Here is a 27458-nt window from a genome sequence, read left to right as displayed (position 1 = left end):
GAAAACATATAATACCGTGGTTACCTATAAGTTGTCCATTGACAAATACTTGCAGGATATTACAAACACCATCTATTGTAAGTTTTGGACGAACATCATTTCCGTCCCAAAACAAGATGTCACTGTTTGAAATGAATATTCTGCATTATATACACAAATTTATTTATGAAAATACAATTAGAAAACCATTGAATCAATATTAATAAACACTTTCCATTTTTTTTATTGCAGCATTATGAAATTCAAATCATGTTTTAATCTATCCAATTCCTTTGGCAGATATACAAAGGAAAAATTGTATATAGAAGATATCTTCTCTATAATCTTTCATGTTTCTTTTGTTAGAAATAAAATCATTCTTAAGCCATCACCTAACTTCAACTTTTAGCAAATTTAGTCATTGACATTGTAACATTCTATGACCAAGTAGTTTGTCACTTCTGTAATAAAATAGTTAACCATTGCACAAAATGAAAACATGAATTTTGCAAAAATTAACCCAAAACCTTCTCCTACCTTTGAAACTCCTTCAATGGTCTCCTTCCATTCACACACAAGAAACCCCTTCAATGGTCTCATTTTGTTTGCACAAAACAAGACAATGATCTCCTTCCGTTCTTCAATGCTCTTCTTTCATTCGCACAAGCAGAAGAAACTCTTATGGTTTTTTTCCGTTCGCACGTAGAAAGGAAACCTGCAAAACATTTTCCATATGTTTCTGTTTCAAATAAAAAATCAATTTTTTTACTTAATTTCTGATTTTTCCAACAAATGACAAAAATACCTTTAACGACGTCATCAAACTCTGCCACCTAATTGGTTGGAAATCCATTTGAATTGTCTACTTATCATTTTCCAAAAATAATTACTGTGCCACGTGGTACCACGTCAGCAGTTTGTGAAGTGAGAGAAAATGAGGTGTCAACATAAGAAGGTTCCGTGGAAGTTTTGGAAGTTGGCAGCATCCACATCTGACCTTTGACCCAAACCCAAACCAAAATCATTGTGGGATCGAAATTTGGGGGCAGACGCTGCAGAGAAGCAATTCAATCGATGGAACTTCTGACCTTTGCATTGGGAGGAGTTGGGTTCATTCTGATCGGAGCACACGAAGCCCTTCTTCACGTTTCCCCATCCAAACAATTCCCAATCTCTTCCTCTTCCTCTTCCTCCTCTCCGCCCAATTCCCCAACCAACAAACTCTTATTTCCGATCTCTCTCGCAATCCTCTCCTCATTTTTCATCCTCAACTCTGCACTGTCACTTCTCGACGCACACAACTCAAACGACGCTGTCGGCACCGCGCTTCAGCTGCAGCTCCTCCCCATCGCCTTCCTCTTCCTCTTCTACTCCCTTCTCCTTCTCTTCTCTCTCCCTTCGCCGTTGCTCGGCCTCGTTAGTTTCTTCGCTTTCGCTCAAGAGTTTCTCCTCTTCTACCTTCAGCGTAAGGACCCCACCGGCGTCGAGAACCGTTACTACGACCTCTTGCTTCTTCCCATCGCAATCTGCCTTCTCTGCACGCTTCTCCATGTGGGATCTCCGCTCTCCAGTGTTCCCAAACTGGGCCGCGGTGTGGGCCTCATTCTACACGGAACGTGGCTTCTTCAAATGGGCCTCTCCCTCTTCTCGGGCTGGGTCGCCCAGGGCTGCTCTCTGCACCGAGTAAGCAGGGGGAACTACACGCTGAGGTGCAAGGGCCACCCGGAGTATCATAGGGCCAGGGCCATAGCCACGCTTCAGTTTAATTGCCACCTCGCGCTCATGGTGGTGGTTGTTGTTGGCCTTTTCTCCGTTATTTCCGCCAGAAGTGGAGGACGAACCCACCTTGACTCTCTTTCCACGCGGTACGCGCCGCTCGGTAATGAATTGCAGAATTTGCAGGACTCGCCAAACTTCACTTTGGACTCTGATGAGGACGATGATGATTGCACACAAAAGACTGACAATCTGGGTAGCAAGAAAGGAGTTGCTGTGGAACATTCTGTCAATGGTAATGGGGTAATAGCTCTCACTCCTCAGTGAATCTTGTTAGATGAGTGTTAGGAACATGCTCTCTTCTGAAAGTTGTTATACATTAAAAACTATAAAGCCAGGATAAAGATAAATATTATTTAATATGACATGTGACATAGAAATTTTGCATTTTGAATAAATTCCATCCAACCCAGAGAGTATGTATTGAAAAGAGTATGGATGTGAGTGTCTATTTCTTCTTATAGTGTTGTGTTCTCTTGTTTTCTATGTCAGGAGAACAAAACTTTGTGTAAAGGGGTTGGTTGGTTTTGTATTGATTTGCTGCTGTTTTACATTTCGTTTGTTTGGGTAATTACAACGAGCCCTTGATTAATTACTTCAGATTGAATTATGCAATTCTGTGTAGCTGTGATGCAAATTCTTTAGAGTCTGGATGTTCGCATTTTGATTTTAATTTGTTTGGAAATTGATACTTGGTTGTCATCATTGTGAAACTTGTTTATTTATAATGTAGTACGTTCTTTGTATGTACTGGAGAGATTATAATGAAGTTCTATGAGGGAGACCCGCCATTTTCTGTTTGGTGTTTTCCGTGTTGTATATTTATATAGTAGCCATGGAATTTCTCTGCTGATTGTTGTTTTGAGTAGTTTGATTCATTGTAATTATCTTATGTATCCTTGTTATTTAAAAAATTGCAATGTTAATTAGTTGCATTAGAGAGTGGTAATTTTAAAGGGTGATTGAGCTTATTCACTTTGAAATTTACCTGCTGCGTGCTTCTAATGAGCATGGGAGCATTTGCCATTTCTATAGCAGCCAAGATTTCTGCCTCTGTTGCATTTCGTCCTTTTCATATGCAATATTAGCTCATTAAGTGTCATTGAAAACTCGGGCTCTGGGCACCGGCCCACTGTTACCTTAACCACTTAGCTAGAAATTTTTGGATTTCAATTACATTAAGTGTAATGTGACACAGATCAGGATCATAAAATCTTCGCAATACTGAGATTATTATTGATTTTTCACTTCCAGTTCCAGTTTCTGCTATCTATTCAACTTTCTGATTTTCATCAGTGTAAACATATTATTTTTATCCTTCTGATGGAAATTTTGAAGTTAATCATTTGCTGGAGGATACTATTTGTGCATTGTTAAAACAAATTTCAAAGAAACAACCTTGCACGAGTTAAAGGTCAAGCAAAATATTTTAACATAAAGTCTCGTGGGGTACTTGAAACTCATGATGAACCCCATCATCTTCCCTGATGAATTAGAGGGGAGGTTGTTTGGATATAGAGAAGATGGTAGAAAGTAATTTTCTTGTAGCAAATTTTCTGACTTATGAACACTCTAACGAGAACATATCAACAAAATTGTCATCCTGAGATCCAGACCCAGTCTCGGTATCATCAATAAGGTTAGCAACAACAAATAAATCTTTTTTGACTTTCTGAACAACAACATAACAGATAAATCCTTATTTGTCGACCAAAAGTTATTTTTTTTATAATGCTAGAGGGGTTGATACCCTACTGACTCTTGATGATTACATAATGAATAAATCTAAAGCATTTTTTTCTAGGGTCCTAGTTTATATTGATATGTTATCAAACTTGTCAAATCAAATTTTGGTGAAAAGGTCTAACTTTGCTTTCATTTCAATATTGAATGAGAAGTTGCCTCCATTTTGCTTCTCATGCAAAATAGTTGGTCATGATTTATCTAATATAGGTAAAACTGTTTTGCCTAAACATGTGGTTGTTAATATAAGTTTGTTGTTGTTGTTGTTGCTCAGTCCAAGGAAGCTAACATCTCTAATAGCCATTAGGAAGAAATTTCTCAAAAGAGAGAAATGGGGGACAAGCCAATTTTACAATTTGATGATAATATTCTAAATTTTGATGTATTTGTTAAGGATATTGTTGTAGCTCTTGTTGATGTTGTTGTTTAGAAAGTCGATAAGGATTTATCTGTTGTTGCTAACCCTATTGATGATATAGGGATTGTGTCCAGATCTCAGGATGATATTTTTCTTGATGTCTTCGTTGGAGATGTTCATGAGTCGAAAGATTTGCTACAAGAAAATGACCCCTTGCCTATTACTGACAAAAGAGTTCCAAAATGTCTTTTATAATTTGACCTTACAAAATTGTTTTAATCCCTTTTAGGTTTTGAGAGTGGAAAGTGTAGTGGTAGGGACCAATTGCACTACCCAAGTTGAGTTGACTTTGGACAAAAATATTGCATCTCATGGTCTAATGTTGCTCGAGTGCCTAATGTTGTCGCTTAGAAGTCTACTATTTTGGCTATTGTGCCTGATGTTGTTTTGTTTATAAAAGAATGTAAAATTGTTGCTAAGTATTTGAATGGTGAGGTTAATGAGACAATCTCTCAGTGATAATTGAGATAATGTTGTTAAAACTAATAAAAGGCTTGGACATCCTAAAATGGGTCTTAAGATGACTCTTAATAAGAAATGAGAGTGTTTGCTTTTCTGAGATTTTCATAGTTGTTCTTTTGGTTCTTTTGTTTGCTTCATAGTTTTTCTTTGGGATTCTTACTTGAAAGGTATTAAAAATCTATGTTCTGATTCATCTAGATTTGTAGTTTTTTTTATGTATGATTTTTTACCTAGTCTCTCATGTTTTGTTTAATAATAATTTTTTATGTAATGAGAGAATGTCTAGCATGAAATTTTATTGAAAAAAAAATAAAAGAAAAATTTATGAAAGTTTGTGAGTCGTAAGATGAGTAATCATTCATAAAAAAAGATTAATTAATAAAATTGTAAGATTATAATGTTAAAATTAATTTAAAATATTATTCTTCATGTACTTAATGTACTTAGTTAAAAAAAATATATGAATTATCTGACATTGTAAATACATTAATATTGTTGAAAATGTATTTGGATAAAATTAAAATAAAAATAATTATAAAACATTTAAGCAAAATTATAAATTTCAGAAAATGTAATTAAATAAACTGAAAGAATAAATTGAAAGATGTAAAAATTCAGATTGTGATTAATATTAAATATAAAACGCGATAAAATGGAATGATGGAAGAAAAGAATTCAATTATTAGATAACAAAATAATAACATAGCGTCTATGATACAAAATTAAAATTAAAACTACGAATCAAAACAACAGAAAGCCGAAAAGTTAAATTTGTAAAAGTTCGTATGCATAACCGATTCTCTTCGACTTTTTTCGTATAACAGAAATGCGTCTTTGTTATTAAGGTCAAATTATAAACAAACTTAAAAATCAAGATTCTTCCTTCCACACGAACAATACTTATGTGGAAACAAACACCCTGCCAGTGTTAACCCCAAAGTAATCTCTGGAACCCTTTCTTTGAATTACGATAAATATTACTACTATAGATGCAATAACATTGTTTTTTGCTTCACTTGAATTAGGGGCCTACGAGTTCAAAATATATCTACAAACACCAATCAATATCTTTGAATTATGACTTTTTTTCCTTGACTAGTATGGAAAAGAATAAATTTTCCGGAAGTGGACCTACAAGAAGATTAATTCTCACCCTTTTCATTTTTCTTGACGAAAACCATCATGAAATTTGGTTTATATTTCTTTTAATTCCAGTGCTGGAGCGGAGGAGATGAGGGTTGTTCAGTAACTGATCGGAATTCGGTCTTTAAATACTTAAATTGTCACTTTGGTTTTTTTCAATTTTTCGCGGTGACCGGATTCTGGATTTCTAGGGTTTGTGATTTTTTTTTTCTTTGTAGGGAGTGAGTAGGAAAGAAGAAGAAAAAAAAATATTTTTAAAACTTATTGTAGGTAAAATAAATGTTTTAAAAAATTCAATTAAGAACGGAGAGAATAAATTTTAAATATTTTTTTAGAGAAAAAATATTAAATTATGTAAGGTTGAATATAATTTGATTGTGTGGAGAATTAAAATATTTTTAAATTTATAAAATGATAGGAAATATTAAACTTTTGTAGATGTTTATTATTATTGTAAATTAAAATTTTGAAATTTTGATGTGTTGAAATTCAGGATAAAAGTCTCAGTTGTGATGCCTAATATTATAATTTTTTATTTAAAAAAAATAAATTTTGAAATGGTTTTAAAAAATGCATTTGGAAATTTTAAATAAAAATATAGGTAGTGTAATTTATAAATTTTTTAAAATAGAAAATATTTTAAAAAAATCAGAAATAAAATTTGGGAGGGTTATTTTCAATTTGTACGAGAGAGGGAGGTAAATAAAAAATTATGTAAGGAGAAAAATCATTTGTTTTTCTTAAATTTATATGCAAATAAATTGTGATTATTAGTTGGTTTTAAATTAAATGTTTGAAGGGATAATAAAAATACGAATGAATAGAAATATTTTATAGGTATTTTGAATTAATTATAGTAAGAAAATAAATGATAAATTATTTTATTTTGTAGTTTTATAGTAAATTTGAATTGGGAAGAATAAATTATGATAAATTTTAACTATATTTTTATAATAAAATTGAAATTGGATGAAAAAATTACAATAAATTATAATAGATTATAATATTGGTATTTGAATTAATTTTGTATTTTTAGTTTGTTAAAAATATATTTAAATAAGAAATAGAAAAAACTAAATAAAATTGTTGGATTATTTTCTTAAAATAAAAATTTATTTATTTATTGTTGATACGTATGTAACGATAAAAATAATAAATTTATCATTTGGTTTAATAAAAAAAAAAGTGTATACATTATAATTTTAAAATGTGAAATTAAAAAATTAATATTAAAATGAAAGGTGCTATAAATAAATAAAAAGTTAGTTATAAATATATATAATAATAATAGTAATAATAATAATAATAATAAAGTATAATAAGAAAGATTATGTTATAATATTTGGTTGTAAATTTATATAAAAAAAATATAAAAGAGCATGAAAAAACTAATTAAAATATATTTTTTATATTAGTTAAAGGTGGTTAAAAGATAATTCATAAAATTGATATAACATAAAAATGATAACAATTCAAAACATATTACTATTTTAATTTACTGCTAGGGCTAATGTTCAGTGAATACTTTGTAATCGATGAAATACTTCTCTTAATTACTGTGGGAAAATCAGGTTTAGGGTTACTTAAATTTTTGATGAAAGAAAATGCATGTGCTGATAAGTTGGCTAATTTAGGATTTATTCATATAGAACCATTTCATTGGTATAATAGACTTTCATCTAGTCTCTTCTTATAATTTTTTATGAATAGATATAGTCGACCTATGTATCGTTTTTGTTACCATATGAGTTTTGGTCTAATCTCCCCATATATTTTTTTTAATAACATTTTTTTTCATGTGATGGCAGATGAGTGTTGTTGCTTGAGGTATCAGCCTAACTGAGATGTCAAGTTGCATAGTGATGTCTAACATGAAACTTTTTATAAAATAACATTACTAATTTAGAAAAGTGTGGATCTTGTTTTGTTGAGATGGTTGATGTAGGTACTTTTCTATAAATTCTAAATCAATTATTGAGGTGTTGTATTGTGTAAATTTTGATTTGGACTAATAGTTCAATTTTTGTAGTTGAATGTTCACGTTGAACACTTGGATTAAAAGTTTAGTACTTTTACAACAATTAATCATTTGTTGGATGTCAACATTATTTTGTATTTGTATTGTGTGGTGTAAACTCTAGTTGGAAGATAACAATTTATTTTTGTAACTTGTTTCCAGTCTCCATATTGTAGTATTTCTGATATGTTGTGAAATATATGATTAAAAGAGTAGTTATGTAAGACTGACATTCTTTTATGTTTTGTTTAGATTAGAGGTTGTGGGTGAGTGGAAAGTTGAGCGTGTGAGGGAGTAAAAGTGTGAAGAAAGTTGAAGGTGTTTGGATTTGGGGATATTAGAGTAGATGTGTGAAGAAAATTTATTGGAGAATGTGAATGATGTGATAGTTGTGAGAGTATTTTAATATATTTTGAATAGTGTAAATTGTAATATTACAAATTTATCCTTGTATATAAATAAATAAATAAATAAAATATTAATTAGTTTAAAAGACATTTAAGTTAATTAAAATAATTAGTGTTATATTATTTAATTTCTATTCAATTATGTTATATACAATAAAGTATACTTTTGTCCACGTGTGTAACAATAAAACTTTCTATAACATTATTAATTTCTATCTATGTTAACATTTATTATTTATAACATGTAAAATTTGCATTCATGCATTATGTCAAAATATTAACTATAAATAAATAAATGTATTATTTATAAAGAATTAAATTTTAAAAAAATAAAAAAATAACATTCCAAAATTATATTTTTATTATGTAAAAATAATAATTTAAAATAAATAAATCTATGTTTTATAAACAATTTCATGTAAAAATTCTAATTTATTAGGTAACCTTTTTCTGTTTTTTTTTTAAAATTAATACAATATTTGATTTAATTTTTAAATAATAATGTTAACAATTTATGTAAATTATGAAAAATAAATTATATATATTTTCATAACATTATGGTATGTCTATGTAAAATGAAAAAAATTATAAATATAATATTCAAAATTTGTATTTCCATTCTATAAAAATAATAATTTCAAATAAATAAATATTTTTTTATAAAGCATTAAATGTTAAAAAAAATATTAACTATCAACACATATTATTAAAAAATTGAATTTATTATGTAATTTTTTCTGTTCTTTTTAATTACTACAATATTTGTTTTAATTATTTCATAATAACATTAACAATTTATGTAAACTATAAACTATGACAAATAAATTATATATATTTCATATACATTATTATGGTATGTGTATGTAAAATGTCAAAAAAATATAAAATATAGCATTCAAAATTTCTATTTCCATTATGTAAAAATAATCATTTCAAACAAATAAATATATTTCTTTATAAATAATTAAATGTTCAAAAAATAGTAACTATGTACACATTTATTAAAAATTCTAATTTATTATGTAATTTTTTTTAATTAATACAATATTTGTTTTAAAAAATAACATTAAAAAATTATATTTACATTCTGTAAAAATAAAAATTTTAAAAAAATAATCTATTCTGTAAATTGAAATCAAAAAATTTATTTATTAAAAGCTTCAAAGTTATAAAGAAAATTACGACATTCATAAATTTATTTATTAACATAGTTAAATGTTAAAATAATCTTCTGTATATTTTTTTTTTAAATTACTGAAACAATTTTTATAGTCTTTTTAATAATAATATTTTAAAATAACAGATTTAGATCTCTAAATTCAATCTATAAATTCAATTCAATTGATGTCACAAAAATAACATATTCAAATTTCATGAAATTTTACATTTATAATATACAATTTTAGATAATCAATTTTCATAAATATTCACATCTAAAATTAAAAACTAATTAACAAGTACTTTAAAGTAATTTAAACAAATTAAATTCAAAATAAAAATAAACATCCAAACACAATTCGAAAAAAACACACATACCTCAAGAGAACAAAACAAAACCACAACACAATGCAAGTCTAAGATTTATCAAACTGTGACTGAAAAAAAAATCATTCAAAAATTAGTTCAAAAAACAGAAAATAAAAAATCTGAAAAATTAAGAAACATAACCGATTATCACCTCAGTGTAAAATAGCACATAATCGATTATCCAAATGTTTATACCACATAATCGATTATGCTTCCGGTTCAAAAACCACCATAATCGATTATCTCACGGGAATTTTTACAGGTAATCGATTATGTCATGAGCATAATCGATTATCAACTATTTTTTCCCACATAATCGATTATGGCTTACGTTCATTTTCAGTGATAATCGGTTAAGAATGAAACTAAATTCACACAAAGCTCACCTGAGGTCACAAACGAAGAACCAAGCACACTCTCCTACCACTATGCTTACTCACAACCCTCTCCAAGCTCTCTAGGTCTGTGCTTTGTGAAGAATTGAATTGCCTCTGTTTTGTGAGGTTTCTGAGGTTTGGAACCAGATATATAGTGTTGCACCTCTTTATTACACTCATCCACTCTCTCACCAACTTAGCTATGCATTTATTGAGCTTTGAAGTTGGTCAAAGAGATTCCTGAACAAAGGAATCTCATGTGCTTGCTGAAAAGGTTCTTCACATAACACTGTGCGCATGCATGCTTCACGTCCAGATACATCCAAAAATCTAGTGAGTGCATAAATGACTTTGCACTCATCCTACCTGACACTCACTCCCTCACCCTCTCCTTTCTCTTCACTTCTGAAAGCTCTCTCATTTGGCCTAACTTTTCCCTTATCCTCACCCACACCCTCCACCATCAGCGGATCCAAACACAAGCTTAGGATTGACACATGTGTAAGTTAGGTCGGTTAAATATGTCCGCAGTAATAGATTATTACTTTAGTTGAATTGATTGGATGTTGATTTGTAGAAGAATTGGATGTAGTGGGTGCATTTAATAGGTGCTAAATTTTTTCTATATATCTTCTTAACTTGGAATACATTTCAATCAGTGTAGGAAATGTAAATTGAGACTTTCAATCAGTGTACTATTAAATCTAAATAAAAATTTAAATGAAAAACAAAAACAAAATTCAACGTGGGCACGATTTCATACTAGTTTTCTAGTTGAAACATAAGCATAAATAAAAATTAAGTTATTTTTATGAAATAAATTGGTTTTGAAATAATTTTAGAAAAAATAAAATGACAGTTGTTTTGCATATATAATTAAACACCTATAAGTAGCCTGATAGACCTCTGTAACCTTTTCTTGTAACGTCACAATTCTATCTCTTCACTTTGTTCAGTGTGCAATGTGTAATCATTTTCTGATAACATCTTATTTTTTAATACAATAAGTGAAAAAATAGAAATAGAAGGATTCTACAAGTCAAAACAATTTGTTAAAAGATACAATAATATATTTTTACAATAACTTTCAGTCCCTATAATATTACTGATAAAATATAATAAAAAAATAAAGACAAGTACATAAAAGTAAAATCATCATAGAGATGCAGAGAGAGAAAAAAATAAATTGAAGAAGTAAATAGAAAAATGTAAGTGAATAGAGGAATAGATAAGGCTACTTACTGGGCAGTTAAGTTAGCAGTGTTTTCCTTATTGTTGTGTTTCAAAAATACATAAAAATATATGTTCTTATATGTTTCTCTGCTCAGCTTAGAGGTTAGGAAAGAACTATACACACCCTTTACATATTTTTCTCTATTTCCAGTCCATGATGTTCCTCTACATATTCTACTTTCCTTCCACTGTGCTGCAAGATACTTAGTTCCCCCATTGAAGTCCCACACCGTATAATGTTATCATAACATTAACGTTTATATTGATGCCAACTACGCTTTTGCTTGTCCCTTCGGGGACATCCGATAAAATTGGAACGATACAGAGAAGATTAGCATGGCCCCTGCGCAAGGATGACACGCACAAATCGAGAAATGGTCCAAATTTTTTTTTATTTTTTTTCATAAGCAGTGGTATTGGTAATGAAAGAGCTTCCATTGGATGCGCACCCACCTCAACCATCCTGCTGGGTTGGTTTTATGGAGGTTGAGGTGAGTTTGTGTGTAATGTTTGAATGTTTTATATTTTGAGTTTGAAGTTTATTATTGTTGGTAACGCATGATAATTGTAGCATTCAGAGACAGTGTTCCACACATGTCATATTTGCCATCATGGAACTTCAAGAAGCTCTACCAGGAACAATGATGTGCTGGCTTTCTTTACTAGTCTATATTTCTGTTTTCTTTCAAAGCTTTTCTGTTGATTTCAGTCTTTTTAAACTCATCCCTCCTAATGATCACCGTAGTTTACTGAGAATAGCATAGCAGATGTTTTTCTGGAAAAAAAGTGTTCACCATAGATAACGTAGTCCCACATTGAAAACGTTTGAAGCAGAAAACAAGTTTATTAAGGGACACCTATTGTAACTGGTCACGACCTTACTTGAACAGGATCTGTTCTATAGGCTCGTACCTCTGTATCCTTGAGTTCTAAGGAGACAGGAACTGAAGTCTGGTGGATGAACGTGACCCTGTGATCAGAGCGTGATTAACGGTCAGGTGTGCCTTCTCCCTGGATTAGATACATCTTAGCTGTAGAGGATCGTTCCCAGTCTTCATGATTTGAGATGGTCACAGGGTTGTCTGACAGACTCCCTTTCAATATTTTTATTTTTTACCCTTTTCATTATTAATTTTTATTTTACTCTCATAATAAGAATGCTCATTGCTCATTATTGGTGATTATGTAACAACAATACCTTTTTTTATACCAATTACTTTATTCTTCATACAACAACCAATTTTATAAAAGGCGTACCCATAATACATCTCCTCCATTTAGAATTTTTATGTTTTTCTAAGGTTTTATTTAATAATTTGATTAATAAATTCATATTAAAAATTTCTAATATGTTTACTTTTTAAAGTGTTTTTTTGCTTTTTTTTTTTTTTACTTTTTAAAGAAATATTTTTATTTTTATTTATTTTTTATTAAAATTAATATGTGATTCTTATTTATTACATATATATGAATATTTTAAAGTAAAAAAGGATGTTTATCTGAAATAGAGAAAAGATAATTGTAAAAATTTGATAAAAACTGAAATGATAGGTCTTTATATGCTTGATTAAAAAATTGGTTTGTACGAGATGGTTCTCTTTAGAATTTAGGATTTACTCTTTGTTTTTTAAAATACCACTTTTTCATTGTAGTAGGGCTTTGAACGTACTTCCTATTTATTTGTATAATATGTTAAAAATTTACTCATTTTCATAAATTTTAAAAATTATATCCATTTTGATAAAATAAACCACATAAATCCTTTTAAGTTTTGTAAAATTATTTTTATGTATATGTTTTAATATAACTATTAGAAAGCAATATTAACTTAATTTAATAGGGTTAGGTGACTTCCTTTGTTGCGCTAATGGACTTACTGATATAAACATAAAATGGGTCAATCTGTCTGACGTATTCTCGTTTGAGGGAGAATATCTTGCTTGAGTTAAAAATTTCGCTTGAGCGAGAAAGACGTTGATTTTCGAAAAAAATTCATTAGAGTATTCTCGTTCAAGTGAGAATATCTTGGCCTTTGCAAGCTCAGCAGGAAGTAATCCATCGACAAGATAATGCTTATAAGGTGTTATCGAAGTATCTATGATGTTGATCTGCAAGACCTCAAAAGATTCAGGTTTATTGAATCATTGATTGATACTTTCTTCCCTTTCTCTGGGCCGATCTTTAAGACCTCCAGATGATCAACCTCGAACAATCATTCCATTTAGAAATACTTGAAATATTGGGCTTTTGAAGGATCTTACGACAACTTCTATAATATCAACTCTTTGGTGTTACATACTTTATCATTGCATTAGACAAACTACGATAGAATTTTTTCAATTTGATTGATAAATGACATCTATCACAAATTATAACCAAAACAATGTTAGCGTTAAATAGACTTAGAGTAGAGAGAAGTAGACACATATTTATACTGGTTCACTCCACAATTAGGACTACTTCCAGTCCCTTTAAGCAACTCGTTTAAGAGCCTTCATTAAGACAAGTATTTTTACATCCCTTTAGATACACGAGTATTCTACACCTCTCCATGTAAAAGTATTCTACACCTATTCAGGTACAAGTATTCTACATTTCTTCAGGTAGCCAATCTTAATCTCCTTTTGAGACCATGACCTATGAACAAGTGAGAAACACTCTCAATTTGAGAGCAACAATGGAAGCACACTAGGATATCTTCACACAATGAAGAATTTAATTATATAGCTTATTGATAAGTGCCTAATTTCAGTAATATTTCATATTAAAATACAGGCACTTATGAGTATTAATTGCTAAACTACATATAAATAATTCCTAAGTTATGAATTTATATCTTTTTACATTTTTTATGATCTTTATTTGAATAAGAGCATTTTATTTCTAAATTTGGTGTTAATTTCAGGTTTATAAGGAAGAATGAAGATTTGGACCAAAGATGAATGATATAAGCTAAAAGGAGAAAGTTGGAAGGTTCGAAACGCACAAAAAATCCAACTCAACAGCGGAGTATCTCGCTCAAGCGAGATATTCTAGCTTGAGCGAGAATGCTCCAATGAATTTTTTCGGAAATCAACGCCTTTCTCACTTAAGCGAGAATGCGTTAGACAAATTGAGTTTTTTTTTATGTTTTTATTAATAAGTTCATCAGCGCGACGCAAGAAGTCACCTAATCCTAACAAATTAGGTGAAATAGAGGGCTAAAGGCACAACTCTAGTGTGCTAGATTTAGAGGAAAAGACCATTGGGTGATTTGTAACCAATTGGGAGAATGGAAGGTGCTAGAAGTATGCGTGGCTAATTCTACCATTTGTAATTGAGAGTAATTTGTTCAAACTCTTATGTATTGAGGTGATATTTAAATATGATATAATATTATGTTCTTGATTGATTATTAGTATTGTTGTTTTGTTTCTAAATAATTGAGACATGTTTGAGAATTTTAAATTTGTCTAGAAAGTATTTTTAGGGTTTTGACCCAAACAACAATACTTAACATATTTGAGTGTTATGAATAGACTTGAAATGTAATTTTGTTATGAACGCCTAAGCTTGATTATAATTTGTTCTTATAAATATGCGAAAGATCGATATTTAGGAAACATTCTTAATAATTTTATATGCGAAAAATCGATATAAATGACTTTTATACGAACATCAATTTCAATCAAAGAACATAATGTTAACATGTTAATCGAAATACATAAGAATGAGACAGATGAAACCTAATCCTTATTTTTCCAACTTGAAGCAACCAATTCTTTGTCTGTTTTCTTATTGATCATCGCCAACACATCCATTCTCAACACACTTTTTATTGTTCTGTTTTATATTTAGCGAGTATTGTACTTGATAATTCAATTGTTCCTTGTGGGATGGATATCCGTCCTTAGCGACAAATTATTACTTCTGACAACGCGATGCACTTGCCGTAAAAAGTCATCAAATTTTTGATACCGTTACCGGGGAACAAGTTTGATTTGTTGAGTATATGTTCCTAAATATTGTGAATATTTTTATTGTTTTGATTTATTTTTATTGTGTTTTTTTTTTCAGATTGGTTATTTTGTTTTTATTGATTTAACTCTTATTTTTTTTCTTTATTTTCTTTTATTTATATCTATTTATTTTCTTATTTAATTTGAATTTTCTTTTATTTTTTTTATTTAATTAGAATTTAATTTTTAGTTAATTGTTCTATTTTAAAAAATATATATATAAAATACAAATTTTTGGTTACTGTTTCTGAAGTTTCTTGCTAATCCTTGCATTAGTTGTTTTTTTATAAGATATTGAGAGGTCGGATTCCAAAAGACCAATTGTTATTTGAAGCAGAAATTGAGAAGTTAGTTAGAAGAAACCGAAAATTAAAGACAAAAGAGAAGCAAGAAGATACTAGAGAGGACTCTTCAACAACTTCTTCTTTTTCCATTCATATTTTCATGAAGAGAACAACATAGCAGAGGATGAAGTACCACCTAATAGGAGGACTCTTAGAGACTACGCCATACACTAAGGACCTAGACACTTTTCTAGCATTGCAATACCTGCTACTAACAGTGCCTTGGAGATGAAGTCTGCATTTCTCACCCTAATAAGTACCAATCAATTCACGACGATGGATCATGAGGATCCTCATACACATTTTATGAATTGGTGGGAACTATGGGGTTTCAGTTAGGTGATCTGGAAAGTGTGTATATGTGTTTATTTCCCTTTTCTTTGGCAGGGAGAGTGAAGGAATGACTTAAATCACATTCTAATCAGAGCCTAGCTAAATGGAAGGATGTACAAGAAAAGTTTCTACCGATATTTTTTCCAATTTCTCGTTACATTAAAGTTATGTCTGAAATCTCTATGTTCAGACAAGGAACATTGTAATAAAATCACTATTGAGAGTGATAAAAAAATACGAGAGGGGGATGGTGAGATGGAGAAGGTTGAGGAAGAAAAAAGAGAAGATAGAAAAGAGGGAGAAAAATATGAAGTTGTAAAGAGTAGAGTTCCAAAAGAATTATCCCATTCCCATATGCCTGTAAAAAAAAAGAACTTTTTTCTGATAAATTGCTTCCAAAAAATTATTTTGCAGGATGGTCGGAGAAAAAAACATTATTTGAAGGAATTAGAAGGAAGATGTGTTGCTTTGAAGAAAAGGATATAGAGCTGGAAGCAGTTCTTTGAAGCTGAAAGACTTTCCCAAGAAATTCAAGGATCCAGGGACTGTGTCAATAAATGATTTATTTGTTGATAATGACTTATTGGATTTAGGGTTAAGTATAAGCCATTAACCATGTTAGCACAAATAGGTGACTTGGAGGTTAAACCCACCATGAATTGGCTGACACAACTGTGAAACATCCTTATGGTGCGGTAGAAGATGTTCTAATGAAGGTAGACAAGTTCATATTTTCGATAGACTTTGTTATCTTGGACATGAAGGAAGACAAGGAGGTCCCTTTGATTCTCGACAGACCTTTTATGAAGAGTGTTAAAGTCATAGTGGATGTGGATAAAAGAGAACTTAGAGTAAGGTCTCAAGATGATGAGGTAAAATTTAATCTTTTTGATGATGTAAATAACTGTATTGAAGATAAGGATGGGAGACAATAGGAAATTTCAAAAAATGGTGAGCAGATGGAGGGTTCAAAGCCAAAGGAGAAAGTTCCACCTCAGGAAATGGTAAAGACAAAAGAAGATCAGGACAATCAAGGGAAGCCAATGAAAGAAAAGGAGTATTGGCCAGGACTATCATGCTTAACGCAGGTAGGGGGAAACGAATGAAGAAGACGAAGAAATTGTGAGTCATTAAGGAATTAAATCTGAATGGAACAATTGAAGTGGAAGAGTCGTATTCAAGGAAAATGAAAGTGATAACAAGAGTATTGGCCAAGAAGAATAATTATCCCCCTTGATAAAATCTTTCGTCAAGTTATATGACGTTAAATATGACGCTTACTCGAAGGCAACCCAATCCAGTTTTTCTTTTTTTTTGTTTTGCTACCTTTGTTGATTTTTATTTTCAAAATCATGTTTTCTTGCAGGAAGTCTCGCCCAAGTGAGTTTGACGACGAAATTCTCACTTAAGCGAGCAAATTCTCGCTCAAGCGAGTTTTACATCGAAAAATGGTGTTTTTACGCAAGGATTCTCGCTAAAGCAAAATATTTTTGCAAAAAAAAAAAAATCTTAAAGGCACCCTAATTCCAATATTTCTCCTAATCATTTTGCAGGTTATGTATTTTGGGTTGTGGACAGGTACTATTATTTTGGGGGGGGGGGGAGGGGGGGGGGGGTAGATCCAGCAAATGAAGCAAGACTATAGATGAAGATTTTAACAAAGAGCTGGATGACTTCTTAGAAAGAGAGGATTGAGCAAAAATATAGTTTTATCTTTCTAATTCTCTTTTCTTTTTAGTTATTTAAATTTTGCTTTATTTTTTTGTTTATGTTTTCATTTTTTATTTTTTAGTTATTTCGTTTATTTGCTTAGTTTGTTTTATTTACTTATTTTGTAGTTTGAATAAATTTGTTGTTTTGTTAGTTTTTATGTCTTGAATTATTTTCTTGGATACATTTCAGTTTAATTTGTTTGTTTTCTAGTTAATTTTTCTCAAATAAAAAAGCACTAGAATATTCATTTTGAATTGTGGAAAAATGAATTTGTGTGTAAACATTAAATAGTGAGATAAATTAGACACATGTTAGAAAAGAAAATATGATTGAATATTTATTCAAATGTAGTTGAAATTGTGATACATGAAAATTTAACAGGATGATTGATTAGGACAGAGAAGGACAAAAGAAAAAAGAATGAGACCATTTAAACCAAGTGAGTATGTGAACCTTAAACAGTTTTGAGAGTTTTACTCGTGAATTGACAATTTTGGTTACTTAATTGAGGGAGCTGGGAATCGCCAGGGCGGTGATCGCCAGGGCGGTGATCGCCAGGGCGGTGATCGCCAGGGCGGTGATCGCCAGGGAAGCTAGACCCAAACCCGTCGAGGAATGGCTCGAAAGGGAGATCGGGGGAAAGGTCTTCAAGTTGGGAAGATCCTTGGAGGCTGAGCTCCAAGACCAGATTGCCAAGGTGATAGAGCGGCATCTGGACGCTTTCGCATGGTCTGCTTCAGACATGTCGGGAATTGACCCCGACTTCTTTTGCCATCATCTAGCAATGGACAACCAGGTCAGGCCAGTGCGGCAGAGAAGAAGGAAATTCAACGAGGAGAGAAGGCAGGCGATCAGGGATGAAACACAGAAGCTCCTCGCTGCAGGCCATATCAGGGAAGTCCAGTACCCTGAGTGGCTAGCTAATGTCGTGCTGGTGAAGAAGAGCAATGGAAATGGCGCATGTGCGTCGATTTCACCGATCTGAACAAGGCTTGCCCAAAGGATTCGTATCCTTTGCCAAGCATAGACGCCCTGGTGGACAGTGCTGCAGGGTGTAAGTTGTTGAGTTTCCTGGATGCCTTCTCGGGGTATAACCAGATCAAGATGCATCCCATTGATGAAGAGAAGACTGCCTTCATGACCGAGAGATCGTGCTACTGCTACAAGGTGATGCCATTTGGGCTGAAGAACGCAGGGGCCACGTACCAGAGGTTGATGGATCGGGTACTTGCACCAATGTTGGGAAGAAATGTGCAAGCGTACGTGGATGACATGGTCGTGACCTCGCCGGAGAAGAGCAAGCATGTTGCGGACTTAGAAGAGTTGTTCACTACGATCGCCAAGTTCAGGTTAAAGCTGAATCCCGAGAAGTGCATCTTTGGCGTGGAGGCGGGAAAATTCTTGGGTTTCCTCTTGACTGAAAGAGGAATAGAAGCCAATCCTGATAAGTGTGCTGCCATCTTGGCGATGAGGAGCCCGGCTACCGTGAAGGAAGTGCAACAACTTCCAGGTCGGATGGCCGCCCTGTCTCATTTCGTGTCAGCTAGCAGAGAGAAGGGCCACCCGTATTTTCAGTGTTTAAGGCGAAACAACAAATTTGCCTGGACGAAGGAGTGTGAAGAGGCCTTCGTCAAGCTTAAAGAATACCTGGCGAGCCCGTCGGTTTTGTGCAAACCGCTGGTGGGAACCCCCGTCAGGTTGTATTTTGCTGTGACTGAGAGGGCGGTGAGTGCGGTGCTCGCCCAAGACCAAGATCAGGCTCAAAAGCCTATTTATTTTGTCAGCAAGGTGCTGCAGGGCCCCGAAGTGAGATATCAGGCCTTGGAGAAAGCTGCGCTGGCAGTGGTTTTTTCGGCGAGAAGGTTACGCCACTATTTCCACAGCTTCACGATACTGGTGATGACCGACTTGCCCATCCAGAAGGTCCTTAAGAAGCCCGATGTGGCTGGGAGGATGGTGAAGTGGGCGGTGGAGCTGTTGGAGTTCGATATTAAGTATGAGCCCCGAGGTCCGATCAAGGGGCAGATTTTCGCAGATTTCGTGGTCGAGCTCTCGTCAGAAGCGACACGAGTTGAGGGGGACGACTTTCGTTGGGTGCTTTCGGTGGACGGATCGTCGAACCAGCAGGGTAGCGGTGCTGGAGTCATCTTGGAAGGGCCCAACGGCGTGCTGATTGAACAGTCCCTAAGGTTTGCCTTCAAAGCCAGCAACAACCAAGCAGAGTATGAAGCACTGATCGCCGGAATCTTGCTGGCCAAGGAAATGGGAGTTAGGGTGCTAATGGCTAAGAGTGACTCGCTGTTAGTCACGGGGCAAGTAACAGGCGAGTTCCAGGCTAAAGATCCACAAATGGCGGCTTACCTATAGTATGTCCAGGAGTTGAAGAGTTCCTTTGTCTCCTTTGAAGTGGTGCATGTGCCCAGAGAGCAGAATGCCCGAGCTGACTTGCTAGCTAAGCTCGCCAGTTCAGGCAAGGGGGGAAGGCAGAGGACGGTGATCCAAGAAACTCTGAAGACACCCAGAGCATTTGTGGCAGATCACCTGGTTCTTCAGATAAGCAGGTCGACAGAGAAAGCAGCGAGGAGTCACAGGTCTTTGACTCAGGAGACCTTGAGGTCGCCAAGAATAAGAGCATGTCGGGGAGAGAAGGTGAACATGACGCAGGTCTGCACGACCCATGAGCCAGACACCTGGGTAACACAGTACAAGCGATGCCTGGCGGATGGCCTTCTCCCGCTGGATCCGACGGAGGCCAGGAAGATAAAGAAGAACTCCAGCAAGTTCACGATGATTGACGGCGAGTTGTATAGGTTTGGGTTCACACACCCACTCCTGGAATGTGTGCACGGAGAGAAATGTACAAGAATCATGGCCGAGCTCCATGAAGGGATCTGTGGAAGCCACGTCGGTGGTCGAGCTCTGGCCGCAAGGACTCTCCGTGCAGGTTACTATTGGCCAACAATGAGAGAAGATTGCAAGAAGTATGCACAGTGTTGCAAGCAATGTCAGCAGCACGCCGATTGGCACAAGGCGCCTCCCAAGGAGTTGAAGTCGATTTACAGCCCTTGGCCGTTCCATACATGGGGGATCGACATTCTGGGACCCTTTCCATTGGCGATCAGGCAGATGAAGTACTTGGTGGTGGCGATTGAATATTTCACCAAGTGGATTGAAGCAGAACCAGTGGCCCAGATCACCGCGCACAAGATCAAGAGCTTTGTGTGGAAGAACATCGTGTGCCGGTTTGGTGTGCCCAAGCGCCTGGTGTCAGATAACAGAACTCAGTTTGCAAGTCACCTATTGAAGAAGTTGTGCGAAGGGGTGGGAATTCAACAAGTATTTGCATCTGTCGAGCACCCTCAGACAAATGGCCAAGTAGAGTCAGCCAATCGGGTATTGCTAAGAGGTTTGAAGAGAAGGCTAGAGAAAGCCAAAGGAAGTTGGGCTGAGGAGGTACCCCGTATAGTTTGGGCGTACCACACCACCGAGTAGTCAGGAACCCATGAGACCCCGTTTAGCCTGGTCTATGGATGCGACGCAATGATTCCAGTAGAAATCCAAGAGAGCTCGCCGAGATTCCAGAACTTTGTAGCGGAAGACTCGAATGAGGAAAGAAGGTTGAATCTGGATTTGCTGGATGAGGTCAGGGAGGAGGCAAGAGTGAAGGCTGAGGCAGTGAAAAGAAGGATTGAACGAAGGTATAACTCGAAGGTGATGCCAAGGCAGTTCAGAGAAGGCGATCTGGTGATGAGGAAGGCCCATCAGTACGAGATGGAGAATAGGCTATTGCCTAAGTGGACGGGATCGTTCAGGATAACCGAGGCGCTCGGGAACGGCGCCTACCGCTTGGAAACGTTGGAAGGAGGGGCGATCCCTCGCACCTGGAACGCCACGCACCTCAAGTTATATTACAGTTAAAAGCTTTGTAAGTAAAAACAAACACAAAGGGTTTGCAAGCTTTCTGTTAAAACAGTTGGAAGGGGGCACTCTTTTTTCCCTAAGGAGGGTTTTTAATGAGGCCACCCAATAAAGAAGAGTTTTCAAAGTTTGAAGTATTTTAGATTGCATGCTTGCTGTTTTTTCGAAAGTTTTGAAGAAAGACCTTGTCGCTTATATGTGATTTAAGGCGAGTTTTGAAGTTATGTCGCATGCTTTCTAAAAAAGTTTCTAAGTCCCCATCGTTTTTCGGCGATTGGCGGCATCAGTTAAAGTTTAAAGTCCTCGTCGTCTTTCGGCGATCGGAGGCACCAGTTAAAAGACCTCAACGCCCTCGCGCGTCCTGAGGCGAGAAAGAGATAAAGACCTCCTCGCTGTCGAGCGAGTGCAGGCGAGAAAGAGTAAAAAGTCCTCAGTGCTTCCAGAGGAGAGAAGATGTAGCCTCTGGAGCAATGTAGAGGCACCGGTAAAAAGTCCTCAGTGCTTCCAGGGGAGAAAAGATGTAGCCTCTGGGGCAATGTAGAGGCACCAGTAAAAAGTCCTCAGTGTTTCCAGGGGAGAGGAGATGTAGCCCCTGGGGCAACGTAGAGGCACGAGTTAAAGACCTTCTCGCCAATGAGCGAGTTCAGGCGAGTTAAAGACCTTCTCGCCGTCGAGCGAGTTCAGGCAAGATAAAATCCTTCTCGTCTCGAACGAGTTCAGGTACGGTGTGGAGGGTGGAAGAAGTTTAAAGGATAGCTAAGGTAGGTTCGAAGAGAACACTTAGCTATCCAGCTTACTGTTCTGAAAGTCAGGGAGGGTAGAGAAGGATCCGAAAGGCACCTCTACCCCCCAGATGAGGGAACAATGGCCAAACTACGAAGGCAAGAGGAAGCTGGTATCGCCAAGGATCTTTGGCGATCAGAAGAAATTTAAGCGATGGCAAGAGTTAAGGCCCGTTTTGATAAGGCAGATCGGGTGAGCTATGTTTTAAACTATTAGTTGGGTTGAAGCTCGTTGTTTGGAAAGTGGTTTCGCGCTGAGGTTCATTATCTTAAGAGTTCACAAGTTGTTAGAAGACTATCGTTCGAAAGTTGGTAGTTTGAAGCAGTTACTGAACAGTCGCGCTCGCAGAATTGCTAAGTCAATTTCGTTTAAGAGATTTATACAAGAAGAAATAAAGCTAACAGGGAGATTATATAAAGAAGCAGGAAATGTCATAACACAGTGGCATCAGTTCAAATTACATGTACCAAAGGGGAAAAAATTATTACAAGTAAGCTGTGTAAGAGAAAGATAGATGAATAAGTGATGGAGGGAAGCAGCTAGTCTTCAGAAGGAACGATCTTCCCATCCACCACTTCATTGTTTAGCGACACCATGGAGAGATCTAAATCGGGGTACTGGCAGGCAAATTGTTCCAGAGCGGCGTCAAACCCAGCAGCGAGGATTTGGGCGGAGCTCAGCTCGAGTTCTTCAGTTTGCTTCTTGAGCCCCTCGATCTGCTGTTCCAACTCATTAGCTCGTTTCTTTAGTTCTTCAGTTGTTTCACGAGCTTGAAGGAGGTCTTCAGTAACCTTCTTGTTTTCCGCCTGCGCCTGGACCAGCCCTGCGGCGATCCCTTCATTCTCCTTTTCGGCCTCAGCAAGCTTAGCCATGGTGTCATCTCTCTCATTTTCAACTTTTCCCAAGAAGACTTCCCGATCTACTGACCTCTTCTCAAGGTTTTCTACCTTGGCTGCATCTGCTTTGATCGATGCCTCCAGGTCAGCCACCTTGAGACGGTAGGGGACCAGTTTGCTCTCCAGTTCAATCTTCTCTTGAGCTAAGAGGTGCACCCTATGGCGTAGATCGGTGGCCTCCTTGCGCGCCACCCTCAGCTCGGTGCTCATAGCGTCCTCCACTCTTGAATGGTCGATCTCTGCCAGCATAAGGTTGCAGGACAACTTCTCCGCCTTGATCCTTATTAGGCGATTCTCCTGTTGGAGCACGGAGATGTCGTCCTGAAGTTTCTTGCTGGAACTCTCCACAGCTTTTGATATGATGGAGGGGAGGTCCTCTGCCATCATTTTGAGTTTTGCTGAGAAGGGTTCCCACATCCCTTTAACCGCAAGGGGAAGGTTGGCAACTGCTGGTGGTGGAGGCGCTGAAGGAGCTGGGTGCTGGCTCTCGCCACCACCCTCTTGGACTGGTTGTTGAATTGGAGCTTCTTGGCGTGGTGGTGACGAGGGGGACTCAGTGATGATGATGGGTGAGTTGTGAGCACCTTCATCCCCGCCTGGTGCAGCTTTCGCGGTTGAGGCTGTTGAAGGAGGACCCCCTCCAGCAGACACAAATGGCGTAGAGGCGCTCGGAGGGTTCTCCATGAAGTTGGGCTCAGTAGCCTCAACCGCCGGAAATGCAGCCGCCAAAGGCACTGCTTGGACTGGCGGTGTTGGAGCCGGGGGAGAAGGTGGTGTTGGAGTTGGAGCTGGCGGAGAAGGCGGTGCTGGTGTTGGAAGAGGAGGTGGAGCAGGTGGTGAAGAAGGTGCCACCCTCTTCCTTTTAGTGATGAGGCCATCCTTAGTTGCCTCGTCGTCTTCTTCTTCATCACTCACCACCTGAGGAGTTTTCCTCTTTGACTTCCTGAGGATGAGTTTTTTGCGTTGTTGGGCGGGTAGGGTTTCTGAAGGGGCTGGGCCTTGAGGGGGCGATCTGCCCTGAGCAGCGGCGATCTCCACCACTGAGTTGGGCACAGTCTGGGAGCCCGACGCCAGCCTATGAGCTCGGGCGAGCGCCCTCAATTCAACTAGTTTGCCCTTACCCAGCATGAGATCTGCATAATGCGAAGGTATACAGGTCAGCTCAAAGGCAAAGATAAACACATGGGTAGGTATGCAAATGGGACAAACAAGTGGTGCAGAAAATAAAGACCAAGTCTAGTGCGCAACAGACAAGACGCCCAGTAACAGATAACAGAGGTGCAGCACAGAGCAATAACTTAGATGTTAAGGTGAGCACTAACCTATGCGAGCCTCGAGTTGGCCCTCGAAGAACTCAAAGGAGATGATTGCAGAAGTGAGAAAGGTAATGTTCGCGGCTGCCACACTCTTCCAGAAGAGGCACAGGTCCTTGTCCAAAGCGCCCATGTTATCGGGGCTTCTTGGCTTTCTAAAGCTTCCGTTGGAGTCTTTATTTCCCTTGTTTACCCAGTACAAGGGAAAGCCGTCGAGCAGCGAAGTGTCCCGATCATTCTGACACACTTGGACGAATTTACCTTTCTAATCCTTGTAAGATTGCTGGAAGATAGAGAGGATCGACCTCCCAGCAATCCCGTTCAGGCTCACCCAAAGGCGATCTCCAGGGTTCTTGGCCTCGAACAGGAAGAGGAACACGTCTACCGAGGCCGGTAGTCCCAAATGTGCGCATATAATTTGAAACGCCCGCACGAATGCCCAGCTGTTGGGATGGAGCTGGGCGGCGGCGATGTCGAGCTCGGTTAGTAGTTCTCGCTCGAAACGGGTAAGGGGGAATTTAAGTTTCACCTTCTTGAATAAGGTGGTGTACACAAAGCAGAACAACTCGCCGTTGTTCCCTTTGTCGTCTGCGCAGACTGGCACATCGGGGGGGCAAGGCAGCACCGTCAGTTTGTCATCGTGCTCCTTGTGGAATGAAAGGTTGGGCTCATCCCCCTTCTTCAATCGAAGCACTGCCTCAGCAGAGTTTACTGAGGAAGTCTCCTTCAGTAACGTTGAAGTGGCCCATGGGTATAACTTCTTATAATCTGGGGAAGGAATGGAGGCACCTCCGGCGACGGGTGGAGTTGCCTGAGCAAGGTTGGGGTGAGAGGTTGCAGGCCTCTCAGCCTGGGAGGAGGAAGCACCAGGTGCTCGCGGTGGGTTATGAGCTTGAGATGGAGGGTTTCGTGACGAGGGAGGAGGATTCGCGGTGGTCTTTGTTCGAGCCATCGCAGGAACTGCAAAGGAAAAAAGAAAAGAAAGGTGAGCGAAGGTTGCAAAGGTCGACTTGATTGTGAACGAAGGATGAAAAAGACGAACGAACGAAAGTTCGTTATTGATGGGAGAAATGGAAGACGAAGCCCTAAGTGCGGAAAGGGAGAAGAAGAAGGAACAACCCACAGCGTATGCACCAGGCAGTTAATGGATGATGCGAATCGGTTAAAATGCAGCAAATATCAACAGAAGAAGTAAAGGGAGTACCTTTCGATGATCAGACGAACGCTGAAGGAAGTTGGGGATTCAGAGAGTTGAAGAGCGTCGTGGGTTTTGCAGAAGAAACTCGGAGCGTTTGAGAAGGCAAAGAGATAATGAAACAGTAGAAATGAAATGGGTTTAAGGGTTTTTCAAATAATTTTTGGAAGTGCAAACGACAGCTAAAGATGACCGTTGATGAAGCCACGTGTCGGGCGATTCGGAGAGTGTTTGGTGGAGCGTCAGGAAAGCAGAAAGTACAAACGTTTGGAATTCTGCGCCAGCGCCACGTAGATCGGTAGTGACGTGACTCCTTTAGTCTTTTCGCTGGACAAGTCTTCGCTTAAGACTGGGGGGCTTGTGTACCACCCTGGTAGTCGGAAGTGATGACGTGGCATCGAGCTATTATATAGGTGTGTTGGACGGGACACCTGGCTGGCAGAAGGGAAGGAAGTCGGGGGGCTCGTGTAGTCGCCGGTTGTTAAAGTTGGCGTGCTCCGATCTCCAGCATACCTAAACCGGCGGCCACCGGTTTGAAGATGAAGTCGCCAGAGGTGAACCCAGGCGACCAAGTGATTAGAGATCGCCGAAACGAGGACATCGCCGAAGATGAAGTCAGATAGTCATTTCCCAGCTGGCCAGAGGATGAGCTCGGGAGACAGCTTACCTGAACATACACGGTGAAGCAAGTAAAGTAGATCATGAAGGCGGCCGGCGAGACCACAGGGAAGGTGTGTACGAAGGCACCCGAACTCGCCACCCAGAAGAGATCACGCTCCAAGGCAGCTATGCACTGAGTTGTATCATGCATAAGTAACTTAGCCAAAAAACCTGAAGAGTATGAAGTGGCGCCCAAGTCAAGGATGCTCCAGATGGTGACACGTGTACAGCTGGATGCGAGCCACGTGTCCAGAAGTGTAACTGTCTGGAGAGAGAAAGTGCGCAGGTATATAAGAGTTTCTAACGAACTTCTGAGGTACGCACGTTCAGATTACTTCTTTACGCTTGCAAGTTTTGAGTACGCTGAAAGATAACTTTGCACGGTTCCTTAGAGTTCTTGAGTTTCTCTTAGTAATTGGTGGTTCAGTCGCTGACTTGGGCGTCGGAGCGTGATCGGCCGCAGCGGCGCCGTTCTGTCTTTTGCAGGTTCTCGAGGTGAATCACGGTGAAAGACGGAGGCTAACACGGTGCAGAAGTCGATCCAGGTTTGACGAGGCAAGGCTCCAGCGTTCTGGTCAACAGGCAGGATCAGACTTGAAATGTAATTTTGTTCACAGGGTTGTCTGACAGACTCCCTTTCAATATTTTTATTTTTTACCCTTTTCATTATTAATTTTTATTTTACTCATAATAAGAATGGTCATTGCTCATTATTGGTGATTATGTAACAACAATACCTTTCAATCATTTTTTTTATACCAATTACTTTATTCTTCATACAACAACCAATTTTATAAAAGGCGTACCCATAATACATCACCTCCATTTTAAATTTTTATGTTTTTCTAAGGTTTTATTTAATAATTTGATTAATAAATTCATATTAAAAAATTCTAATATGTTTACTTTTTAAAGTGTTTTTTTGCTTTTTTTTAACTTTTTAAACAAATATTTTTATTTTTATTTATTTTTTATTAAAATTAATATGTGATTCTTATTTATTACATATATATGAATATTTTGGAAAATATATGATAATATTTTAATATTTTGATTTATTAATAAAATAATTAAAAAATATTTTAAAGTAAAAAAGGATGTTTATCTGAAATAGAGAAAAGATAATTGTAAAAATTTGATAAAAACTGAAATGATAGGTCTTTATATGCTTGATTAAAAAATTGGTCTGTACGAGATGGATTCTCTTTAGAATTTAGGATTTA

The 27458-nt window shown here is 36.7% G+C and overlaps 1 protein-coding gene, 1 long non-coding RNA gene and 2 other non-coding genes across 4 annotated transcripts; all 4 read left to right on the top strand.

The window, feature by feature from the left end:
* Nucleotides 1-953: 953 nt before the first annotated feature.
* LOC137813604 (uncharacterized) lies at nucleotides 954-2370 on the top strand. Its single transcript, XM_068615952.1, has one exon. It carries the CDS (start codon nucleotides 1054-1056, stop codon nucleotides 2020-2022), a length of 969 nt encoding a protein of 322 aa, XP_068472053.1. The 5' UTR covers nucleotides 954-1053; the 3' UTR covers nucleotides 2023-2370.
* An 8747-nt stretch (nucleotides 2371-11117) lies between these two features.
* On the top strand, nucleotides 11118-12189 carry LOC137815450 (uncharacterized). Its single transcript, XR_011081747.1, has 2 exons — nucleotides 11118-11573; nucleotides 11654-12189. It is a non-coding gene; the product is annotated as an uncharacterized lncRNA (long non-coding RNA).
* Nucleotides 11369-11471, top strand: LOC137816775 (U6 spliceosomal RNA). The gene has a single exon (XR_011081887.1). It is a non-coding gene; the product is annotated as a U6 spliceosomal RNA (small nuclear RNA).
* LOC137816768 (small nucleolar RNA U3) lies at nucleotides 11955-12174 on the top strand. Its single transcript, XR_011081880.1, has one exon. It is a non-coding gene; the product is annotated as a small nucleolar RNA U3 (small nucleolar RNA).
* Nucleotides 12190-27458: the final 15269 nt, after the last annotated feature.

This window comes from Phaseolus vulgaris, chromosome 1 (assembly GCF_000499845.2).
Source record: "Phaseolus vulgaris cultivar G19833 chromosome 1, P. vulgaris v2.0, whole genome shotgun sequence".
NCBI classification, from domain to species: domain Eukaryota; kingdom Viridiplantae; phylum Streptophyta; class Magnoliopsida; order Fabales; family Fabaceae; genus Phaseolus; species Phaseolus vulgaris.
The sequence above is the reverse complement of the archived record's forward strand: the minus strand, read 5'-3'. Positions and strand labels throughout refer to the sequence as shown.